We start from the raw sequence: 17,322 nt of genomic DNA on the forward strand, positions 1-17,322 counted from the left end.
CAGGTTCTTCTCTCACTGTGAATGTCTCCTAAATGAATATTTCCCTCCATGAGTCCGTAGGTGGGTACAAACACATCGGATGCTCCGTGGCCGTTTGTAGCACAGGTACATGCGCATCTCTCACGCTCCTGGTCCCCACGGGGGTGTCCGCAGCCGACCTTGAGCGCTCCTGGCCGCGGGAACCGGAGCAGCGCCAGAGCCGGTGCCCCGCTGCTCCCCGCACAGGCTGCAGAAGGAGGCGCGGGGGCTCCCGAGACGTTTCCTCAGCAAATAATTTGGGAAGATTGATCTTGACAGTTAGAGCAGGAAGCGTGTGGGCAGTGCCATGAGTAACCAGGCTGTGCTGGAGGACGGGACGTGCCGTGCCTTCAGCCTCGTGTCCCAAACACCCCGGCCCCCAGTTATAGCCCCGGGCAGCAGCTCGGGGTGGCTGCTGCCGCTTCTCCACCCCAACCCCGGCGGTTCGGGCTGATCCAGAGGGATGGAAACGGGGCACATAATTCCGGTTATTTAATGATTTTACTTTATGAAAGTGCGTCACTAATTAGAGGCAGGGATCTCCTCAGAGCTGGACTGCTTAAGATGAAAATAACGACGCCGCGGAGACTCCAAGGGCCGGGTGGCCGCAGCGCGGGGCCGCCCCGGCTCCCCCCTCCCCTTCCTCCTCCTCCTCCTCCTCCGGGGTTACGCGGGGCGAGGAACTCGGCGCCACCGGGCACAGGGCGCACCCGGCCCGCGGGGCTTCGCAGACGGGGAGGGACCCCAAAAGCCGGCTGGTTTCTTTTTTTGAGGTGGTTGCGCCGCTCCGGCAGAGGGGAGTTGCCATAGAAACGGGGGGAAACCCGGCGGGGGGAGCGGGGGGAGGCACCCGCGGCGCCGTCGCTTTAAGATCGCAGAGGAGGGAGCAAATTACGCAGCTGCACTGCTCATCCCTCCCTCCCTGCCTTTTCCATCCATCCCTCCCTCCCGCCCTTCTCCATCCATCCCTCCTCCATCCCTCCCTCATCCCTCCCTCATCCCTCCAGCGCTCCCGGCCGCCCCGCCGCACCCATGGAGGCCGGCGCAGGTGATGGAGGCGGGGGAGGGCGCGGGGTGTGGGGTGGGGCGCGGGGCACCGCACCGGACATCGCATCGGCTACCGCACCGGGCCCCGCGCCCSSCGCCGCCACTCACCGTGCAYTCTCTCCCTTCCCCGGCAGGTCGCTGAGCCCCTCGTCCCGGCGCTGCCGYCCCCGGCATCGGCGGGGCCCCGCGCAGGTGAGCGGTGCGGGGCGCGGTGCGGGGGGTGCGGTGCGGGGCCCCGCGGCCGCYGTGACTCATCCCTTCCTGGCTGCGGATTCGGGGTGGGGGGAGGCGGGGGGCGCAGCCGGGTCTGCCGGAGCCGCTCCGCATCARGGAGGGCGGAGGGGGGGTGGTTCTYGGGGCACAGGGTGCTCGGGGCGGGTCACGCATCGGGCCCGCAGCGCACCCGCATTGCGTGTGCCAGACCCCCGCGGCACACACCAGACCCGTGCTGCTGCACCAGAGCCCACCGCATGCGCTGGACCCCCGTGGCACCGACTGGACCCACGTCACGCTCATCAGACCCACATCTTATGTACCCTGACCCACACTGCATCTGCCTGGACCCCCACCACACCCACCGGTCCTGCTTCACAGCCCTGGACCCATAGGACATGCACTGGACCCACACAGCAGCATCAGCCACGCATTGCACTCAGCAGACCCACATCTCACGCACCTGACCCACTTCACATGCACCAGACCCTCCCTGCACGCCCCAGTCCCACATCACATGCATCAGACCCTTGTCACATGCATCAGACCCTCCCTGCAAGCACCAGACCCTCCCTGCACACCCCAAACCCACATCTCATGCACCAGACTTTCTCTGCATACACCAGTCCCACATCACACGGATCAGACCCACATCACATGTATTACACCGTCTCTGCGCACCCCAAACCCTCCCTGCACGCCCCAAACCCACATCTCATGMACCAGAYTSTCCCTGCAAGCACCAGCCCCACATCTACTCCAAAGTGCASTGTCTTCGGCCCCATGGGGCGTTGCAGGAGCCGGGACTGCTCTGCAGTTGACATTTTRTTATTTAATGGCTTCGTGCTCCGTCTCCAAAGGGACACAGAAACACCCGAGTGGGCAGATGAGCCGGGTGCTCTGTTCTCTCCTCCCCACAAGGTCAGCGCTGTGGCTGTCGCACAGAACCCACTGCTGGGCACCTGTTCTGCTTATAAAATCCCAGCATTCCCACCCTCCCTGGGCAATGGGCATGCTGTGCTGTGACCTTGTGCCAAATGATGCAAATTTTGGTGTCCAGGGCTGTGGRATCCCGGGGTGGGGGTCAGAGGGGCAATGCCTGTGCTTCCACCTGGGAAGTGCTGCAGTGGGCTGAGGCAGGAGCTGTGGTGTGTGGGTAAAGTAGGCCATTTCAGCGGYGTGGAGACCAGGGCTAATCCCCCGGCACCGCCGTCATTCCCAGCCCTCGCTCAAGGTGGATGGTGGTTAGGGGAGCCCTGCTTCCGCCGYGCTGAGGCACAGAGGGGAGGAGGAGCTGTTGCACTGGAAGCTGGGTTTGTCTTCCAGGTTTTTGCCTTTGTGTCCTGAAGGAGTGGGCCCTTCCTTCTGCTTCCCAATCCTCAGCTTGGCTCCTGCTGGAGCACCTGTGCAGTGGGCTGTGCAGTGGGATGTCACCTCCATCCCATCCTGCTGACCCTCCCAGCCCGGGGTGAGACCACAGGGTCTTTATCCTGGGTGTCCTGCTCCTGCTCTCAGGCTGCTATGGCATTTGTCATGGAGTTCTTTACCCATTTCCCTTTGGCTCCAGAGTCCCCAACAAGAGCCCAGCCTTTGCCCTCTGGTCAGGCGCCTTATTTTTAGTTAATGAGGGCTGGGAATTGCCACCTCCCCATTTGGAGTTGCAGCCAGGTCAGCTGGAAAAGTGATGAGCTGCATAACCCGAGCTTTCCAAATGGTGTCTGTTTTCCTGTAATCTCTGGGTGTCAACTCAGCGTTTTATAACAAACAGGAGAATAAAAGGAGATGCTCCTGCGTTTTGGAATGGGATACAACCACTCTTAGCAGCATTGATTTTTYTGGTGGTGTTGCATAAACACCCTGTGGGGTTTGTCCCTGATTGTGCCCTGAGCACTCAGCTCTGCCCTGAGCTGGATTTAGCAGTGGCCTTGGCAGTGCTGGGTTAGYGGTTGGATTTGATGATATTAAAGGTATTTTCCTACCTAAATGGTTCTGTGATTCCATAATCTCCCTCTGCCCAGAACCCAGGTGAGGCTTTGAAATGAACCTATCTACACTGGAGCAGAGGCTCTCAGCCCCTGGGGTTATCACAACACCCTTGGAATCTTCTGAGCAGAAGCAAAACAATCCCTGTATCCCAAAAATCCCCCATGGCAGAAGGAGGAGCTCAGACATAGTCATGGATGTTTGCTCCCAGTGCCCCCAGTGCTGATCCCTGTCTGCTCCAGGACTTCTGCCAGCCCTGGCTGCTGGATCCTGCTGGATCCTGCWCCTTCCCACTGAAACCCAGCTCTACCCCAGTCCATTTTCCATTACAAGCCACCCCTGGCACTGCCACTGCCCAGAGACACAGGGCTCTGCCCCACATCAGCTGCTGGTTGTTGGCCACATCCAGCATTTTGCTTATTTTTAGTATGAGGAAAAGTAGAGCCCGTGTCGGGAAGGCAGGGAGGGTCCTGGGGAGGCCCTTTTTGGCCCCTGTAAAAACAAAGTTGTGGTTTCCTTCTCCATGTTCCCTGTGCTTCTGATCTTGTTCATCCTGGGAGGCTGGAGATCATCCAGGGGACCCGTAGGGACACCACGGTTCCTCTCCCAGGTCTCTGCAGTGGGTGAAGCTGCTCTCAGCTGCGTGGGCTCGGGGCCACCATTGCAAAAGATTCCTCACACAGGATGTGCCAAGGGAAACACGKGAATCCAGCAGCAGGCAGGATGATGGGAGCCTCCACAAAGGAAGCAGTGAGCGAGAAATCCGGGGAAATGTGGCGGCTGCTGGCACAGCAGTGTTGTGCTGAGGGTTGGCACTGGCAGTGAGCTGCGGGCTCTCACACCTCTCGTGTTCCCCGTGGGGATGGGGTGAGCTGGCAGCAGCTGGATCCCTCTGAATCCCCCAGGAGTTGAKCTTTGGAAGCTGATGGGAGTGAACTCTTGAGGCTGCAGCCATGAAACCCTCAAAGGAGCAAGCTGAGGAACCATCAGAGGCTTCACTGAGCCAGAGGGTCCCTCCAGGGGTCCTGTGTCCCTGTTTCTCATGTGAGAAGCATCCAGGAGTGGTGATACTTTCCCAGCCTGGTTTGTCCAGCAYTGGCACAGCCAGGGGATCCAGCAAGGAGTGGGGAAGTGGCAGAATTTGAGATGAAGAAGCATTTCTGGGGGCAGTGATGCAGCTGAGCCTAGGGAAATACTCCTTTGGGGCACCAGGCTGAGCCTCCACTCTGTCACTGCTCTGTCACCCACCCCTGTCATGGTGTGATCAGTTTGTCCAGGTCCCCTCTGTGGCAGGCAGGAGCTGGGGACACACCAGGAGATGTGCCCCATGGTGTCACCCACCCCAGGATAGTGGCAGTGTGGGCGTCTTGTGCCAATTCTGCATCCCAGCCCTTTATGGGGATCCACTTTTCATGCTGTAGCTCCAGCTGTTYCTTCAGCAAGGCCCATTGCTTTAATCAGGAATTTTAATCAGGAATTTTATCAGGAATTCCCCAGGCTGAGGCTGTTCCATGGAACAAGCCYTGGTTTGTGCTGTTGTTTTTAAAAGCACTGCCCTTCTGTTCCACATGTGCTGGGAAACTCACGGGGAGTTTTGCTCTCAGCAGCACCAGGAACACGTTGGTCCTTGCAATGGGCASTGTCCACCCTGCTCAGCCACCCTTCAAGCTGCATTTTGGGGGATTTGCAGGGTACTGGAGCACATGCAGGTGGTTTGCAGGGCACTCTCTGGATTTGGTGTGGGTTAGAGTGTCGGACCCCAGCCTGTGGTGGCATTCCTGGATAGTAAGGGCAGACACAGAGGTGCTGTGCTGAGCAGAGCCCTGCTGGTCCCCCAGGGTGGAGACAAGCCAGTGCCCCCCAAATCACCATCATCTTGGTCCATGAATTGCCCTGACCATCCCTGCTGTGGAGACAGGCTGAGAGAGCTGGTGGAGAAGAGGAGGCTCCAGTGAGACCTTAAGAGACTCTTCCAGTGCCTAAAGGGGCTCCAGGAGAGCTGGAGAGAGACTTCAGACAAGGGCGTGGAGTGGCAGGGCAAGGGGGAACGGCTTCACACTGRCAGAGAGCAGGGTTAGATGGGACATTTGGAAAAAACTCTTCTCTATGAAGGTGGTAAGGCCTTTCACTGGTTGCCCAGAGAAGTTGTGGATGCCTTATCCCTGTAATTGTCCAAGACCAGGTTAGAAAAGGCTTGGAGCAACCTGATCTAGTGGAYGGTGTCCTTGCCCATGGCCAGGGGTTGGAATGAGATGGTCTCCAAGGTCCCTTCCAACCCAAACAATTCTGTCATTCAAACCCCCACCTGCTATGGGCAGGGATGCCACCCACTAGAGCAGGGTTAATCCTGGATTTCCTCTTGCTTTCTTGGTGAGGCTCCATTGGTGCTACAACTGCCCATCCTGGTCCATGTTTTGGGGTAATTTCCTCTGCCTTTAGTAGCCACGTACCACATGGGAAGGTGTGTTCAGCTTCGGTGYTGAGTCTGCCCACTGTGCCTGTCCTGGGCAGCCCATGGGCACAGTGAGGCTTCTGGGAAGACTGAAGTGGCCCATTGATCCTTTGGGAATTATGAGAGTTTATTACCATGGATTAAATTCCAGACACCCTGGGTGCTGTGGGAGGCATCGAGCCTCAGCATGGGCACCAGCATGGGTCTGCAGCAGTGGGAGGAAGGGGAGGAGGAAGAAATGAGGTCCTCAGACAGGAGGCCAAATCCAGGTGTCCCCACAGAGTCATTCCAGGCTGCAGATGTTGGCGACAGGTGCCTGGGGTGCGGTGTGGGGTGCTCTCAGGAGCCCCATGTGCTGGACACACATGTGCCATCTGCAGTGCTGGCACTTGCTGGTGTGAGTGGGGCACAGAGGGACCCCTGCACAGAGCAGGGTGGTATGAGGGTGACCTTGCCATGAGTGGGGAAGATCCAGGTACAGCTGAGTTGATGCTGGGTACCACTGGGATGATGCTGGGTACCACTGGGATGATTCTGGGCACCACTGGGCTGATGCTGAGCACCCGTGTATAATATCAGATACTGCTCAGCTGCAGGGTAGAGGGTGAGGAATCAGCCCTCTCAAATCTCCCTAAATCCCTGCTCGAGAGCTGTTGGAGTCCAGGCTGTGCCGCAGCCCCGCGTGGCGCTGCTGGAGGGTGACGGAGAATCCTGGAGGATGCTCCCGCCAGCTGAGGCCACGCGCGGCTCTCGGTGGATGCTGATTCACGCTGCTGCAGTGGCAGAGCTCSCTGCCCGCCTGGGAGCAGTGATCCAGCAGGACAGAACACTGCCTTCCCCTGCCCAGGTCATCTCCRGGCAAATCCAGCCCAGGTGGGAGCAGCAGGATCCCCAAACACTTCTTGCAGTGTCCCAGGGGTGCTGGCACCGCTCTGGCAAGGGGCACTGTGCCTGCTGGGACTCAGAGCTTCACAACACCAGCTGTGGTCTTTGGTGCCCTGGTTTGGGGATCAGGGAGCAGCAAATCCTGAGCAGAGGAGAGGCCTGGGCTGGCCAGGGTGGGCTTTGAGATATCCTGGAAAAAAACAACCTGTGGTGGCAAATGCAGAGGGCTGCACTGGGGTGGGCTGGCCATGTCCCTCTTCCTCTTCCCCCTCCCCTGTTGTCCCACTCCTCGCACTCCCCTGGAGCAGGGCCAGCAGCACCGAGTGTTTCCTGTCACCCATCGATTATCTGTTGGCAGGTCCCATCTCCTGCACTGCTCTGCCAGAATCCGAGATAAATGCTGGCATTGTGAATGGGGCTGGGTTTGGGGGGGCCCCACATGCTGCCCCCGGCCCATCCTTCTCTGGCAGCCCCTGAGCACTGTGGGGATCCCAGCAGTGCTTGGCAGGATGCGGGTGCTGAGTGGATGCTTTGCTCACATCCTGCGTGTGCCCGAGGTGCTGCAATCCTTGGGATCCGGTCTATTTATTTACAGGAAAGCGGGCTCTGTGTTTCCCAAGGGATTAGCTGCTGCTGCCTCATCATGCAGGGATCTGTTCTTCCTCACCTGATTTCACTGTTGAATGGGGGATTTGCACTTAATTAAGGAAAAGCAGGTGCCCAGCCCGCTGCAGGGAGAGCTGCTTGCCCAGGGAGTTCCATGGCTGGGCCTCACAGCCCTTGTCCTATCTCTGAGTAATGCCACCTTGTCCCCGAGTAATGCCACCACTGCAGGCACCCTGTGCATGTGTGGCAGATCCCTCGAGGCAGGGGGAATCTTGTCCCATGGTGGGGAAGGGGCTCCAGACCATGGGCAGGCACCTGCCCTGCTTCTGTTCAGCCTTTTAAATTAAGAACACCCTCAACCTGTGCCCACGGTATCCTGGTGGGACCACAGGCATGCAACATCCTGGCGTTCCCGAGCTATAGGAGACAAGTGGGAAGCACAGCCCAGATGTGCAGGGTGTGCTGTCCACATCTGTCCCTGTATTGGTGGCCTTGGGGACTCTGATCATGCCCTGGTGCCAGGGCTCACCCCCTATTTTGCAACGTCCCTGTCTCACTGGGGCCATTTTCCTGCCTTCATCTCCTGTCTCTGTTGCCTTCGCCCACAGTTCCCTGTGCCCAGGACCCGTGGCACCGTGGCCATGTCCGTGCCGGGGAGCAGACGCGCGTCCACAGGATCACGAAGGTGAATATGCTGCAACCTCTGGCCCCGGGACTGGACACCAGCGCCTGCAGCCGGGATGGGACGATCCCCACGATCCCCACACCTCCACCGCCAGCTGCCACTTCGCAGCACGAACCCCCAGCCCAGCTTTTGGGGGTTTGCATGGCACTGCCCGCTGCACAGCACTACCCTGTCCGTGCATGCAGCTCCCCGAGTGCTGCACGCCCCGTCCCTCTGTCCGTCTGGGCCACAGCCAGGACCGACCCCTCCGTCCGTCCGGGCGAAGGCAGGCAGTGGTGGAGACCACTGGGTTGGGGCAATGAAACTGGGAGGTATGTTAGYCCTTGGAAAATCTCTCCTTGAGCTGAATGGTAAAAAGAGAAAAAGAGGGAAAAAGCATTTATTCCCCTCCAAATGTCTCCATGACCTGTACTGCTGTTATGGAGGTGCAGGCTCAGCGTGGGCAGGGAGGAGAGGCAGAGCTGCCCACGTGTAGGTGATGCTCTGGCAGATGTGGCTGGAGCTGTGCCAGGACCACACCCCCAGGGGACTCTCAAGGGGCTCCCAAGGGGCTTCCAGGGGGATCCCAGGGGCTCTCGAGGTCCTCAGGGTGCAAGGATGCTGTGCCAGCATCCATGGGCTGCCGTGCCAGGGAGAGGGGAGTGGGTGGATGTCCCCCCCAGCCCTGCCTTTGTGCCCGTCGCCGTGTCCGTGCCATTTTGATCCCTGCTGTTTGTTTTGTCCTTTTGTCTTGTGTGTTCTCGGTGTGGTGGTTGGCAGTCGCGGGGTTTATGGACGGAGTGGCTTTGCCTCCTTCTTTAAGTCTTCAGCGCCCTCAGCCACTCGGCCTGAGACACAGCCTCTTCTCCCTGCCTCCAGGCGCCCCTCGCCCCCCGGGAGGGACACCTACGGCACCTCCTCGCTGAGCAGCAGCAGCAATTCTGGCTCCTGCAAGGGCAGCGACAGCAGCCCCACCCCAAGGTAACCCATCACCCGTGGCCCCAGGGCGGCTGCCGGGTGCCCGGGCAGGGGGAGCAGCCCCCCGTGCTGCCGGTGCCGGTGCCCGGCGGGGACAGGAGCGCAGGGCCGTGGAGCGAGGCTGTGCGCTTGGTGGCTGGGGAGCCGGAGCTGGYGGAGCTGCTGCTGTGTCTCCAGAGACCCTCACTACTCTCCTCCTCCAAACCTCTCCGCCGCTGTTGTTGTGTCGTCTCCCTCCCTGTCCCCCCGCCTGCCACCCAGGGACCCTTGTCCCCTTCCCTCCGTCCTGCTGTGGCTGTGGCTTGCACTCTGCACGCTCCCTCCCGCCACTCCCGCATTCCGAGGAGCACCCGGATCCTTCCAGACCAAAAGCACGAGGGCAAGAGCTTCGCTTCCATCCCCTCGTGTTGCTCGGCAAAGGTTTGGCAAGAGCTGGTGGCCCCCTGGCTTCTCAGCAGGGAGCTCTGGGGTGCTGGGGGCACAGCTGGCACCGAGATATGGGATGGGCACTAGCCCCAGCCCCGCAGGTGCAGCAGCTCGTGGTTCATATCCTGCCTGTCCCCAGCCCCTGCCAGCTCCCAGAGATGGAACCATTGTGGGAGGATCTGAGGGGACCAAGGGTGACATGGTGACCAGGGCCCATGAGTGCTGCAGCCTGGGCAGTGGCTGTCCTGCTGCCATGGGGCATTCCAAGGCCACAGTCCTGCCTGGGTGCTTCTCACAAGATGCTTCTGGACGTGGCTAAAGGCTGCTGGGCTGATGGCCACCACTCAGGGGAGCTTTGGGATGCCCCCCTTCCCCTCACTGCCATGCCTGAGCCACTCGTGCAGCTTCCAGCTTTCCATGTGCCTCCAGCCTGGCTGTGTAGCCCTGTCCCTGGCCAGCCTCTGCTCTCCACATTGCCCCAGGCCTTGGCCCACAGATGTCACTTTGTCCACCCCGGTGCTGGTGGTGGCATGGAAGGTTCGGGTTCCTGGCCTAACTCGGAGTGGGTGCTGGATTTCCTGTTCCTCCCCATGGGCAGGACGGCCTCCATCTCCAGACCTGCTCCATCCCAAACCCTTCCATTTCCCATTTGTGCCCCCATCTCTGGCGAGGMTGATCCCACCCTGGGGTCTCCATCCACATCAGTTGTTCCCAGGAAGATCAGTCCGAGCACACAGAGACCTTGGTGCCCCAGTTCTGCTCAAGCCCCAGCAAAGTCTGCAGCTCCACAGAGGGCTCAGCACCCGACAGCAGCACCGGTGTGTCCAGGAGCTGCAGCCACCCTCCTGCCAGCACCCARATCACYCACRCTGCCTCTCCYGCCAGGGCACAGCACCCAAAYCACCCACACTGCCTCTCCTGCCAGAGGACAGCACCGAAGACACCCACCCTGTCTGTCCTGCCAGAGGCACAGCACCCTCACACACCCACCCTCACCCTCCTGCTCTCAGTGCTCTTTTAGGATGTATTATGGGGCTGCACCCCAAAAGCAGGCCTTAGGACCCCTGGGTCAAGCCTGTGCTGACCCTGGCACTGGCAGTGGGTGACATCTGTGTCCCTGCAGGCGCTCGTCCAAGTACAACCTCTGCAGTGACAACCATGGGATAAAGCCGCCGACGCCGGAGCAGTACCTGACCCCCCTGCAGCAGAAGGAGGTGTGCATCCGGCACCTGAAGGCTCGCCTGAAGGACACGCAGGAGCGGCTGCAGGACAGGTGAGCGTGGGAGCAGCAGGCACAGACCCCACAGCATGGGAGCTGCTGGAAAGGGTGACAGCACCGGCCACTGCCACCACTGTGGCTGCTCCTGTCTGGGACTGGTCCTTCTGGCTGTCAGTTCCCAGCATGGCATCTCGTCCTCGTGCTTATGCCCAGGTACTGAGGTGACAGCTGTCCCACGGCACTGCAGGCACGTGGGATCTGGCACTGCTGCYTGTCCGACCCAGGAGCTGTGGTTTGGGGACTGCAGAGCCCCACGTCCCACCTGTGGTGGCTGCGCTCTCCCCTCACCCTGGTTAAGTCCCTGCCGTGCTTTTGCTGAATTTCAGCGTCACAGGGTGGCTAATCCCCATCTGCTCCTCTCAGGCTTAGGCACAGCCTCGCCGCCGTGCCAGCTGCCACGCGCCYGCCTGGGGCACCTGCCCACCCCCACACGGCCCTCGGGAGCCCTGGGCCCTGCAGCCCCTCCGGGAGGAGGCTGAGCGTCACTTCCAGGGATCCCTGAACTCCCATTGCTCTGAACTGTGCTCCCGGGGGGCCCTGAGCATCAGTCCTGAGGGGCCTCAAACATCAATCCTGAGAGACCCCAAGTATCACTCCTCAGGGTCCATAAGCATCATCYTTGGGGTCCCTGAGCATCACTCTGAGATTCCCTGAGCATCACTTCTGGGGGTTCCCAAACATTGCTCYTGAGGGTCCCTGAGCATCACCCCTGAGGGTCCCCCAGCCACTGGACCCACCTCTGGTTCGCAGCTGGAGTGTTTCTGGGTGATCCATCTGCTTCCAGCAGCATCAGTGCTGGGCACACGAGGATGGGGCTGTCCCTGCAGCCCCCTCAGCGCCCTGSTGGTGCCCTCCTGTCTCTGCAGGGATGCTGAGATCGAGGACCTGAAGACGCAGCTGTCACGGATGCAGGAGGACTGGATCGAGGAGGAGTGCCACCGCGTGGAAGCCCAGCTGGCGCTCAAGGAGGCTCGCAAGGARATCAAGCAGCTGAAGCAGGTCATCGACACGGTGAAGAACAACCTGCTGGAGAAGGACAAAGGCCTCCAGAAGTATTTTGTGGACATCAACATCCAGAACAAGAAGCTGGAGACGCTGCTGCACAGCATGGAGGTGGCACAGAACGGGGCGGTGAAGGAGGAGGGAGCCGGCGAGTCGGCCGGGGGCTCCCCRGCGCGATCCCTCACCCGCAGCTCCACTTACACCAAGCTGAGCGACCAGGGAGCCGGGGACCGCAACGTGGGGGGCTCGCAGACCATCTCGCTGGACGAGGGGGCCGACAGCGGCTTCGTGGGGATGGAGGAGGCTCCGGGCCACACGGACCCGCTGGAGGTGGGGGGTGAGCCCGGCACCCGCCTGCCCCCCAACAACCCCTACGAGAAGGTGCTGGGACTGCGGAGCAGCGTGGAGGCGGGGGTGCAGGCCAGCTGCATGCAGGAGCGGGCCATCCAGACGGACTTCGTGCCCTGCCAGCCCGACCTGGACACCATCCTGGAGAAGGTGATGAAGTCCCAGGCTTGCAGCTTGGGCAGCCCCACCTCCGCCTGGGTCTCTGAAATGGAAGACACGATGCCCGTCCCTGAGCTCGCCAACCCCACCGGGACCAYGGACCTGATGGTGGCCGAGCCCGACGCCGCGACGGCGGCAGCCGGTGCCGAGGGGGGGGTCCCCGGCAACCCGGCCGTGCGGCAGCCCCCCAGCGCCAGCCCCTCGGTGGCCATCGCCTGCGTGGCGGAGGAGGAGCTGACGGAGGTGACCGGCTGCGAGACCAACCCTTCCAAGAGCTACTGGAGCCGCCACTTCATCGTGGATCTGCTGGCRGTGGTGGTGCCGGCGGTGCCCACGGTGGCCTGGCTGTGCCGCTCGCAGCGGCGGCAGGGCCAGCCCATCTACAACATCAGCTCGCTGCTGCGGGGCTGCTGCACCGTCGCCCTGCACTCCATCCGCAGGATGGGCTGTCGCCCCGTCGCCAGCCCCGGCGGCGCCGCCCAGCCCTGACGCCTCCGACGCCCCCCACCCGCCCCCACGGACCCGACTGCTGATTGTAAAGCCCCGGCGTGGCRCTGGCGGGTGGGAAGGGACCGAGGGGTCTGTGGGTGCATCGAGGTGTGCTGCCCCCGCCAGCTCCTTTGTCCTGGACGAGGGAAGGGACCGCTGTTGTATTGGCACCCAGTGTCACCCCCCGCCGATGGACACCCCTGCCTGTGCCTCTGGCTGCGGTGGGCTGTGGGGCTGTACTCGCCAGAGGGCTCTCCCTCCAYCGCACTTGCTTCTTGTTTGTCCCCGGGTGGTCCCCGAGGCCAGCCGTGCCGCGGGCGGGTGATGGCAGGGAGCCGCTGGCAGCGTGGGGCGCTGGGGATGCAGCGGTTCCTTGCTCCAGGTACAGCGTGTGTCTGTGGGCAGGGGGATGGGGGGCTCTGTCCGCTCGCAGGGACCAGCACCGGAGCCGTTCGGTCCAGCCTCCCATTCCCTAGGAGATGCCTCCCMACACTGGGATGGAACTGGGATGGAACTGGGCTGCAGCTCACACACGGAGCTCCCCGAGGAAGCCGTGGGCTCTCCCTCCCTCTGCTTTGCACTATATTCACTTTTTTTTGGGTACAGWCTGAAGCCCGGTCGCTGGGACTCTGGCCGCCGGGCAGCGGCACCGGGAGCTCCTGCAGTTTTGTCAGCCGCGCTGCCGGTGATCCCACCGTGTGCTGGAGCTCGGATGCCTTTGCCGGGGTATGGGCAGTGCCGTGCAGGCAGAGCCAAGCCCTTTACCGCCCCGGCCCACCCAAACCCCTGCTTTGCCGGTGGCCTCCAGAAAAAATGCCTTTTTCTCGTTGTTGAAACGCAAAGACAGCAAGGATTGCTCAGCGGGGCTGTTGGGGCGCGGRACTTGGGGCTCCCCCGGGCGCACCGCGCTCCCACCCCACGAATGTCTGTGGTTTCTTCGTGACTTGAACTAACAGTGTTTCYCCCCAACCCCAACCCAAGCCCACTCCCCCACCCGTGGGTGCCACCGGCCGGGTGCCCTGGCAGCCGGTGATGCTCCACACGCCGGTGTCCAGCGGTCCCCACAGGGGCACGTGTCACACCCCGTGTGCCCCACACTTCCCTGCATCCCCTGTCTGCCGGCTCTGCCCGTGCTGGGGGCAGCAGGGACAGCAGCTCTGCCACCAGCACAGCACCAGGTGCCAGGGGAAAAGATTTGGGGAGCAGCAGTGTCCAGGCAGCCGGGCCCGATGTAAGCGGAGCTGGGATATTCGCCTCTCGTGCAATGTATTTGTGGATCTGTGTACACGTCTGTTAGACTATCCAAAGCTTTGCCAAGAAATAAATGTAACGATTATATTTGAAAGACAAATCTATATAATATATTTTTTAAATACAGAAGTGAAAAAGCTGTAACCCCCCTCTTCTTGTTTCCCCTGTCCTGTACTCGCTCTCTGTGGTGGATGTAATAAATGTCGCTGGGTCTGTGTCTGCTTTGGCTGGAGCCAGCCCTTGGCATCCGCCCTGAGAGGGGTGGCCCGAGCAGGGACATGGGGACAATGGGACCCTGGTACAGGACATCTGCCCCATCCCTGCCGAGGAGAGAAAGAACCACCCGGCAGTCACCAGGCCTCTGAAGGGATGAGGGGTTTTGTGCTTAAATAGCTGCTTTTGAGGTGCTGAGGGTGCCTTCAGCAGGTCCTCTAGGCTTTCAGCATCAGCTCCCGGGACAGCAGTGATGGTGTCACAGGTCCGGGATGGAGTGGTCCATGGATGACTTCACCAGCCCTGACGAGAGCCTGGGCAGAGGGAAGGGAGGTCAGTGGGGGGAACTGGGGGCTCTGTGGGGTGTGGAGGGTCCCTGTGGCCCCRCATTCTCACCGTTTGACCATGTGCTCGTAGATCACAGTGGGGATGATGGTCAGTGTCACCACATTCCCAGCCCCTGCCAGCACCTCCATGAGCTGCTTATCCTGCGGGAGAGAGCAGGGGGGTCTATGGGGGGGTCCGTGGGGTGCCCAGCTTTGCTCAGAATCCCCCTCCCTCCCCTATTATCTGGCCCCTTCCTGGGCTCCCCAGACAGACCCTGCACCCCGGGGCACAGCCCTACCTTCATGCCGATGACGTTCTGGCCGTTCACCTCACAGATGCAGTGGTGGGTGAGGAGCCCGTTGCGGGCAGCCGAGCTGTCCTTGGCCAGCGACACGATCTTGCCCTTCTTCACCACGATGCCGACGTGGCCAGTGCTGTCCTTGTGCACAGTCACGGTGCGCTGGAAAGGCCTGTGGGGAGAGCACAGTCAGCGCTGCCACGGGCACTGCCACCGCCACCGGCCCTGCCACCYGCTCACCTGTCCCGCACCACCATGACGATCTTTTCGGGGTTYGCCTTCTTCAGCGCCCGCTGTGCCTTGTCACTGCTCCAGCCCGCGCAGTTCCTGCCGTCGATCTGCAGCACCTGGTCCCCGAAGCGCAGCCCCACCAGCGCCGCCGGCGAGTTGGCCTTCACCAGCTGCACGAAGATGCCCTGGGGATGCAGTGGAGTGGTGGCACAGGGCTGGTCCAGGGACCAGTGGCTGTGCCATGCACTGTGGTATGCCATACCATGCYGTGCCATCTGCACCCTGCTGTGCTGTGGCATGCTGTGACATTTAATTGCTGTGACACACATTGATACACTGCCGTGTCACGCTGTGCTCGTGTCATGCTTATACCATGTCACATCATGCCGTGCCACACTGTCCCATGTCATGTCCAGCCCCACACGAGCCCAGCCTCTCACCTGGTCAACGTTCTTCAGCTGCAGCCCTGTCTTGCCCCGCTCATCCTTGCACAGGTGGATCTCCCGCACACCCGGCTTGATCTCTGCCCGCCGCAGCCCCGCGCTGTTCCCGCTCAGGGGGGCGACCAGCTGGCCCGGGAGGGGCCCGGCGGGGGTCAGTGCCTGCGGGGGACACGGAGGTCAGTGGGACACGGGGGACACGGGGCCCTGTGCACCTCAGCCCTTGGAGGGTGCTGCACCCCTTCCCCAGGCAGGATGAGGAAYCAGAGGGTCCCCAGCCATGGCACCGGGAGCCCACGTGGGGCAGGGAGAGCTGCCAGCCCGGACACCTACGGTGCTGTTCTCCGTGCGGGTGCTGTCCCCCGTGCCGGTGCTGTCCCCTTTGCCGGTGTTGTCCCCCGTGCGGGTGCTGTCCCCTTTGCCGGTGTTGTCCCCCGTGCGGGTGCTGTCCCCTTTGCCGGTGTTGTCCCCCGTGTGGGTGTTATCCTCCATGCGCAGGTTCTTCTGGATCTCCTCACTGGACAGTGCCAGCCCCATGTAGTTCTCCAGCTCAGCCAGGTTGGGGTACAGCACAGGTGGCTCTGAGGGACATACCGAGGGTGGCCTCAGCTCCAACACACAGCCATTGCCCCTTCCATCCCAGGAGCCACCTGGGACAGTGGGCCAGCAAAAAGAGACACCAAAATCCCATTCCAGGAGCCATGCACTGAGTTGGGGKGTCTCAGCTGAGCCTCCCACCACCACTGAGCATTGTTCCCCATCCAGACAGCCCCTAAACAGGGAGAGCTGATCATGCCCCACCTTACCAGTGCCCAAGGTGAGCTTTGGCTTCTCTGTCACCACTGTGGTAGCAGGGGTCCTCACCCCGGCAGCTGCCTGCGCCTGCCAAGAGACAGAATCTGCTCAACGCTGTGCCCCCCACCCTGAGGACCCTCTGAGGTGGGGCCCTGCAGGACCCAGTGGGGTCTGCTCACCCCCTGTAACCCTGCTGTGCTGGCACTGACCTGCAGGACCTGGTGGCCCTTCATGTCCTCCAGGGAGGGGTAGAGCGTTGCCATCGCTGCTGCTGTYTGGGGACAGGGATGGGGACATTCAGGGACTGCGGTGCCTCTCTCCGAGCATCCTTCCTGGCCCATGTGCCAGAGATGGGCTGTCACCTGAAGTCTCCAGTGTGACTCAAGGCTATGTCACCTGGGCCATCACCACCACCATTTCCTGGTGGCTGGCACACGAGTGGCTGTGTGCCGGGCACACGCAGCTGGGTATCCCTCCGCTGGTGGCAGGTCTTGCTCTACACATTCATCTGCCCCACAGGGCCACCCCAACCTCACCCAGATAGGGGAGCAGCATATGCCATGGGAATAGCCCCTTTGGCCCTCATCAGACCCCTCTGATCCCCATGTTCACCTGCCCCACGGGGCCATCCCAGCATATCCCAAACACAGGAGTGGGATGTCCCATGGGAACAGCCCTTGAACACACACCATCAGTCCCCTCTGCCCCCAATGCACCTCATGTTATGCCCAAGGCTGTGCCCCCCAAACCTACCCCATGGTATCTCATGTCCCAAAAAAACATCGTTCAAAACTTGTGGTGTAGGGGCCAAACGCAGCCCCAGCTCTGATTCCTGTAGGAACCAGGCAGGATCCCACCCACAGCTCAGCAATAGCAGCATCCAACAGACAAGAACTCCCAAGCGCAGCCCTGGCACCCCTGGACTCACCTGCCAACAGCTCCCAGATCCTTATGACACCCTCTGYCTGGCCCCAGGACTTTATAGCCGGGCCCAGCCCAGGGAGGGGCCAGACAGCCTCAGCTGATTGCACCCCTGCCAGGTAGGGCACAGGTGAGGAAGAGGAAGAGGAAGGTGAAGGCAACAATGCACAGAGCCCTGGCACTGCAGGTTTGGGGCAGGGATTCGGATGGGGACAGGGATGGCTTTTTATGGGTTTGGGCATCCAGGGGGGGAGCAGGGATGTAGCTGTACCCCACAGTGGTGGTACCCCCTCCCAC

The 17,322-nt window shown here is 61.4% G+C and overlaps 2 protein-coding genes across 4 annotated transcripts; one reads left to right on the plus strand and one right to left on the minus strand.

Moving 5' to 3' along the window:
- The first annotated feature begins 969 nt into the window (after nt 1-969).
- On the plus strand, nt 970-13,664 carry SNPH (syntaphilin). Of its 2 annotated transcripts, XM_057366054.1 has the most exons (6): nt 970-1,066; nt 1,200-1,257; nt 7,813-8,200; nt 8,649-8,849; nt 10,396-10,545; nt 11,418-13,664. In XM_057366054.1, the coding sequence occupies exons 3-6, from the start codon at nt 7,896-7,898 to the stop codon at nt 12,547-12,549; spliced, it is 1,788 nt and encodes a 595-aa protein (XP_057222037.1). In that variant the 5' UTR covers nt 970-1,066; nt 1,200-1,257; nt 7,813-7,895; the 3' UTR covers nt 12,550-13,664. The 2 variants fall into 2 exon arrangements, with proteins under 2 accessions (XP_057222037.1, XP_057222035.1); XM_057366052.1 differs by lacking the exons at nt 970-1,066; nt 1,200-1,257 and having other exon boundaries at nt 7,830-8,200; nt 8,748-8,849.
- A 248-nt stretch (nt 13,665-13,912) lies between these two features.
- On the minus strand, nt 13,913-17,283 carry SDCBP2 (syndecan binding protein 2). 2 transcript variants are annotated; one of them, XM_057366056.1, is made up of 9 exons: nt 17,033-17,283; nt 16,314-16,379; nt 16,116-16,191; nt 15,643-15,890; nt 15,310-15,471; nt 14,879-15,054; nt 14,639-14,810; nt 14,410-14,501; nt 13,913-14,327 (listed from the first exon to the last, which is right to left on the minus strand). In XM_057366056.1, the coding sequence occupies exons 2-9, from the start codon at nt 16,365-16,367 to the stop codon at nt 14,273-14,275; spliced, it is 1,035 nt and encodes a 344-aa protein (XP_057222039.1). In that variant the 5' UTR covers nt 16,368-16,379; nt 17,033-17,283; the 3' UTR covers nt 13,913-14,272. The 2 variants fall into 2 exon arrangements, with proteins under 2 accessions (XP_057222039.1, XP_057222038.1); XM_057366055.1 differs by lacking the exon at nt 17,033-17,283 and having other exon boundaries at nt 16,314-17,018.
- Between the last annotated feature and the right edge of the window lie 39 nt (nt 17,284-17,322).

This window comes from Malurus melanocephalus, unplaced genomic scaffold, assembly GCF_030028575.1.
Source record: "Malurus melanocephalus ecotype Western Australia unplaced genomic scaffold, MMel_1.1 scaffold_59, whole genome shotgun sequence".
NCBI lineage: Eukaryota > Metazoa > Chordata > Aves > Passeriformes > Maluridae > Malurus > Malurus melanocephalus.